Here is a 6643-nt window from a genome sequence, read left to right on the forward strand (position 1 = left end):
CTCGAACTCACGGACCGCGAGATCGTGACCTGGCTGAAGTCAGACGCTTAACCGACTGCGCCACCCAGGTGCCCCAAGAGACTGAGCCTTCTAATGGAGACTGCACATTGGGACAATGTGAGGTGAGTGAGAGAAAGATGAGAGGTCGAGAGATAGGGAAGTAATTTAAAATCTTCACCCCCATTTATGCAGCCCCACAATTGACAACGGGCAATTCCACAACTTGTCTTCTGTCAAATTTTCCAGCATTTAAAATCTCTGACAATCTGAAAGTTGTTTGATTTTTGTTTTTGTTTTTCAACACTATATTTCTCCATAAATGAGATGTCTTAAATTGTAAAAATCATTGTGTGCTCTACTTTAAAAGAAAAAAAGTGGGGGACTGTGTGGTTCAGTTGGTGAAGCATCTGACTTCAGCTCAGGTCATGATCTCACAGTTTGTAAGTTCGAGCCCCATTCTGGGCTCTGTGCTAACCACTCAGAGCCTGGAGCCTGTGTCGCCCTCTCCCTCTCTACCTCTCCCCAGCTTGTTCTCTCTCTCTCTCTCCCTCTGTCTCTCTCTCTCAAAAATAAATAAATAAACTTTTTTTTTTTTAAAGCAGTTAAACTGTAGGGGAGTAGAAAAAAAAAAAAACATACCAGTAAGAAAAGTCATAGGGAGAGAGAATGAAGACTAGGTCTAGATATACCCAACAACACAAAATGTGTTGTTTACATTGAAGATTTCTTTTTTGTTCATTCTAGTGGTTTTCCTATGCCTACTGGGTACTAGTTCACATCTAAGTAAGCTAGAGGTGGCAGGAATAGAAAAACATATCCTTTTCCTCCTGGGAACAGTCTAAAAGAAAAGGAACCATCCTAAAAATTTATTCTGAGACACACATGTGCACACACATGCACTTTATACACTGCAATGCAGATGGGTATGTGTGTTAATATTGAAAAAACTGCCATGAAAAATCAATAATGTCAGAACAAAGAATAATTTCTAAGAATAATTGCTTATGCACAGCTCCACAAAGGGGGTGTTAAATTCAACTGGCCATACCAAAAGACAGCCATAGAGGTAATAGTGTGTATGTGGGCAATCACACATCCGGGGCCATATGAGCTGCCTTCTGTGGAGAAATATACTCTGTGGCCAGAGTCCTTAGTCACAAGTAATACCCAGTGTAGATGGAGAGATCCAGTGTGCATGGGAGGAGCTCTTCCCATCACAACAAACACAACCCCTTCCAAGGTTTATGAGAACAAAATCTGTGGAAGGGAAATTTCCAAGCGAGAGGCATTAGGAGTTCTTTGCAGGTGGGTACAATTATTGATTATATGATTATTTTGCAGAATTAATTTGCTTAAGTGAGGAAGAGAACTGTTATAACATTTACTGAATACCTATCATGCAAAAGCATAACCTCAACATTTTTCTTATTCAATACTCATAACAACCCTGAGAAGTGAGTATCATGACTCCATTTTATATAGAGAGATAAGCAGCAGCTCAGGGCTATAAAAGTGGTAAGAGTTGTGTTGTTAATAGCAGGTGACAAACAGCATATTCTTCCTGTCTGACTGTGCTGCAAGCACTCTACCTGTATTAACCACTATTACTCCCAACAGATCCAACAATTTTGAGACAAGGAACCTGAAGCTGAGTAGCCTAAGTTGCAGAGCTGGTGGAGCTGGGTCTTGAACCCAAGCAACCTGACTCCAGAGACTAGGTCCTTTCTCACAATGGCTTAAACTTGGTGAAATCTGCCAAGAACATTCAGCTGACTCTGGGTCAAATTATTACAGATTCTGAACATGTGAGTTCCTATTGTGAGTTCCTTTTGCTTTTGTGGAGAAGAAAGGAGGAAAAGAAAGGTAACTGATAATAGAGCTCTAGGGAACAGGTCTTCAATCAGGGGTAATTTTGCCCAGCAGGGAATATTTGGCAGTCTGCAGACATTTTGTTTGTTTGTTTGTCACAACTGTAGGGAAGGCTATTGGCATCTAATGGGAGAGTTCAGAGATGCTGCTAAATGTACTGCAGTTTACAGGGTAGCCTTTCATAGCAAAAAATTATCCACAGTAAAATGTCCATTATGCCAGGCTTGAGAAAGCCTTCTCTAGAACAATTAGGAGGATTTTGGATCTTGCCTGGAAGTTCAAAAATTTGTTGATCGAGGCTCATGCTGCTTATGGATAAAATTGGGACGATGGCTTAGGTTTCCTCCACCTATAAAATCTCATGGTTATGAGACTTTTGAGATACCAAACAACACAAAGTTTGCCTACAAGGTGACAAAACAGGGAAAACATGAGAAAATTCTCTTCAGAGGAATGTTTTCAAATGCACCTGGAATCTTGCTTTATGTCAGGTTGTGGTTATTATTACCATTAAGAAGGTAATCTACAGTTTGCAAAAGGAGGGGGCATGCCACATCATACAGGGCCACAGGGGGAAGGAAGCATAAGGGTTGGTAAGGAGGCAGAATTAGTGAGGGGAAAACATAGGTAAAAGTTTTACTGTATTTTTTGTGGGAAGGACTGGGTTAGGCACAGCTGAGCACGTTTAGGATTGAGTAGTTTGAATAATTTTAGTTGGCTTTGAGCTATGAGGTTGTCACTAGTTGTCTGGAATCTGTCCCTGGGGTGATTACAGCAGAGGGATAGTGTCCCACACTGATAAAGAGAGGCAGATGGGGGGGGGGGGTATGTACTCAGGATTTGTTGGTTTTAACACCAAAGACATTAATTCTTGTAAGTTGTTCACTATGTCTATGAATTAGCAAATCTGAGAGGGGCAGTCCCTTGCAGGGTCTGCAAGGCCTCAAGATGTCAGAGCATCATAAATATAGAAAACATATGCAGTATATTATATCTTCACTAAAAGCTCATGTTGAATGTTTAGGTTTAACACTATTAACTTCTTGTGCTCAGCTCTGGAGACAAGCTTTGGGATGGGCCCTGCTATAGTCTGAACACATTTGATTCATTTCTAAGGAATCTGTATGTGTGGCATGAGCATCCTGGAAACAGTGATGTTTAAGGCCCTATGCATAGCAAGAAATGCCAGGATGAGCACTGTGGAAAACCTTTTCCTGGCAAAGCATACTGAGATCTAGCTGTGTGAGACCTAGGAAAAAATCTGGATTCTAAGCTCCTATATACTTTCAACCAAAAGTTATACTTTCATCCCAAAAGTTCCGGGCACTGGATCTCAGCTCAGATCACGTATCAGACTAGCCTGGGAGCCTTAAGAAGCAGAGGTGCTCAGGGATCACTGCCAAGAATTAGATTCAGGGAAACCGTAAACAGATGACCGAAAGATTGCAAAGCTCTGCTGGTGATTTTAAAGGATATGCAGATTAGGGCCACAGTCTATCACATCTCTGACATGTTGTACCTCCAAAACACTTTGCTGCCCCTCCAGTCCTTTCTCAGTGACCCAATGGTATCAGCCAGTCCCAACATTCTCTCATATTCTCAACTCATTATAGAATTCTGGGAAGTTCATTTTATTTATCTTTCATTTAAGCCATTTGTTATCATACACAAGCCCAAAAATATAAGCTAGAATTCAAAACATTCCCTAGGATTTTGGGTACTGGAACCAAGAAAGGCAAAAGGCCATGAAGTCTCGGGGATTTTGAGTAGTGGGAAGTTCTCTGCCAGCTGTCTTACCATGGAATGTGTGGTCTGAGTTTGTCCCTCATCCACATCTTCTAAAACTGCCTTTGACTGATTTCTTTCTCGTCATAGCTTAATTTGACATTCACAGAGATTGACTTTACTTGAAGAAAAGTAATTTGATAAGGGAGAATTTTAAGGGCCTCTGAAACTTCCAAAAGCAACTACTGAAACTGGTTTACCTACTCCTATTATGAAGTTCACAGATTTATAATGAGTCCCATTCTCTATCAAACAAGTTTATAAACTTCTTCACATGAGGTAACAGTACGGGGGATGAGGACAACGGACTTCCAGAAATCTACTTAAGAGCAATTCCTACATCTGAGCACAAAGGGCATGTTTAGGACTCCTGGGAGTCAAGGCGACAAGGGAAAGATGGCATGGCACAACTTTGCTAGCTGATAAAATGCACCTGTCAGCCATAGCAAAAGATCTCACCTATTTCTAAGAAAAATTCGTCACATGGATCCTCATGTAAATAAGAATTTTGAAATATATAATTCATATATTCGTAGATCTAGTTCTTAGATTAGGCATGAAAGTAAATGTTTTATTTAAAAATTTTTTTTCTTGTGTGCATATTTACTCATTTGTGTATTACTAGAAATATTGCTAACTATGTATATTTCACAAAACATGGGCGTTCTAATTTTTTTTCATGTTTATTTATTTTTTATAGAGAGCAGGGGATGGGGCAAACAGGGGAGAGAGAGAGAGAGAGAGAGAGAGAGAGAGAGAGAGAGAGAATCCCAAGCAGGCTCCACACTGTCAGTACAGAGCCCAATACCAAGCTTTAAGCCACAAACCATGAGATCATGACCTGAGCCAAGTTCAAGAGTTAGATGTTTAACTGACTGAGCCACCCAGATGCCCCAAAACATGGAGTGTTCTAATGTATTGTGGTTCTTTTTCTGGCTTTTTACAATGGAAACTTTGATCATCAGTTTTTAGTCTTTCCTCTTTTTTAACACATACTTTAACATTACAAGTTCTCCTCTCAAGGCGCCTGGGTGACTCAGTCAGTTAAACATCTGACTTTTGCTCATATCATGACACACAGTTCCATGGGTTCAAGCCCTGCTCAGGCTCTCTGCTGACAGCTCAGAACCTGGAGCCTACTTTGGATTCTGTGTCTCCCTCTCTCTTTGCCCCTCCCCTGCTTGCATTCTGTCTCTCTCAAAAATAAATAAACACTAAAAAAAATGGGAAAAAAGTCTCATCTAAGCACTGCTTTGGCTGCATGACATGTTTTTTTATAGTACTTTTTCATCATGAAATAATGCCAAACCTACAAAAACTTTAAAAAATATTAGGAAGAACTCCCACAGCCCCTCTGTCAGCTCACTTAATTGTCGCCGTCTGCTGTTTTCATCCATCACTCCACTCTCCGACTCAGAGTGGATACTTTACAGCCCATGATGAGTTGGTTTACTTCTTCCCCACAGCGAGGCTTGGCAAGAGGCAGGCAGAGGGCCCTGGAACCAGTCCTCCACCGGCGGCTTTGTCCTCACAAGCCTTTTTAATGAGAGCCCAATGCACCTGTTCCTCTTCAGCATGGTTGTGGTAGTCTACACACTTGCCATGGCTGGCAACACTGCCATGGTTTTCCTGATCTGGGCAGATGTCCGGCTCCACACACCCATGTATTTCCTCCTCAGCCAGCTGTCTTTTCTGGACATCTTCTTCACCTCAGTCACCATCCCCAAGATGATAGCAGGCTTCCTCTTTGGCTGGACTAGCATCTCATTTGTGGGCTGTGGAGCACAAATGTTTTTCTTCATGTTCTTTGGGGCCACAGAGTGCCTCCTGCTGGCCCTCATGGCCTATGACCGTTACGTGGCCATCTGCAACCCTCTGCGCTACTCATCACTCATGAGTCATCAGACCTGTCTGCTCATGGTGGCTGCCTCCTGGCTGGGAGGGTCTCTCAATGCCTCCATCCAGACTGCACTGACCCTGCAGTTCCCCTATTGTGGCTCGAGGAAGATTGCACACTTTTTCTGCGAGGTGCCTTCACTGCTGAGGCTGGTTTGTGCTGACACAGCCTCCTACGAGCACGTTCTTTTTGTGACAGGTGTGGTAGTCCTTCTGCTGCCCATTGCCTTTATCACTATGTCCTATGCCCTCATCTTGGCAGCAGTGCTTGGGATGCACTCTGTGGAGGGGCGTCGGAAGGCCCTAGCCACCTGCTCCTCCCACTTAACAGTTGTCAACCTCTTCTATGGACCCCTCGTCTATACCTATATGTTACCTGCATCCTACCACTCTCCTGGCCAGGATGATGTAGTGTCCATCTTCTATACAGTCCTCACACCCATGCTGAATCCTGTCATCTACAGTCTCAGGAACAAGGAAGTGACAGGAGCAATGAAGAATGTCATAGGGAAGTGTGGGATGGGTAAGATTGCTTAACACTCAGGAGAGGGAGCCTTCCACCTCTAGGACATCTCTGTGGCTTCAGGAGCCCATTCTAGGATTTCCTCCTGAGAAGAGAAGTGGAGTCCCAAATCCACATAAATGGAAGTGAAAAGGCAACCCCTTATTCCCCTCCATCCACTGCCTTTCTCTTCAAAGAGTTGTCCAGATTGTCAGTGTCCACTTTTCACTCCCCTACCTCACCTCAACAAACTCCAGTCTGGTTTCTGTTCCAGCCATCCCTTGTCCAAAGGGCAATATTTCATCGCATCTGTCACTAAATGTCCAAAAGCATCTCTTCTCCCCAAAGGGCCCCCAAAGCCCTTCTTCTCTATTTCCCCAAATTTCTCCTTCATCCCTGTCCTCCAGCCACACTGGCTGCCTTATTGATCAGAATTCCTAAGCACAATCGCAGCTTGTGGTCCTTCAACACAGAGTTCCTGATGCCTGGGTGCTTTCCTCCACACTTTTGCATGTTTGCATGAGGAACTTCTCAAATATGATTATATCAGAGATGCCTGTACTGGCCACACTGTCCAAGATGGTATCCCTA

General features: G+C 43.1%; 1 protein-coding gene across 1 annotated transcript; it reads left to right on the top strand.

Annotated features, from left to right (window-relative positions):
• Positions 1–5154: 5154 nt before the first annotated feature.
• On the top strand, positions 5155–6087 carry LOC122469440 (olfactory receptor 2T1-like). The gene has a single exon (XM_043556878.1). It carries the CDS (start codon positions 5209–5211, stop codon positions 6085–6087), a length of 879 nt encoding a protein of 292 aa, XP_043412813.1. The 5' UTR covers positions 5155–5208.
• Positions 6088–6643: the final 556 nt, after the last annotated feature.

This window comes from Prionailurus bengalensis, chromosome A1 (assembly GCF_016509475.1).
Source record: "Prionailurus bengalensis isolate Pbe53 chromosome A1, Fcat_Pben_1.1_paternal_pri, whole genome shotgun sequence".
Taxonomy (NCBI): Eukaryota; Metazoa; Chordata; class Mammalia; order Carnivora; family Felidae; genus Prionailurus; species Prionailurus bengalensis.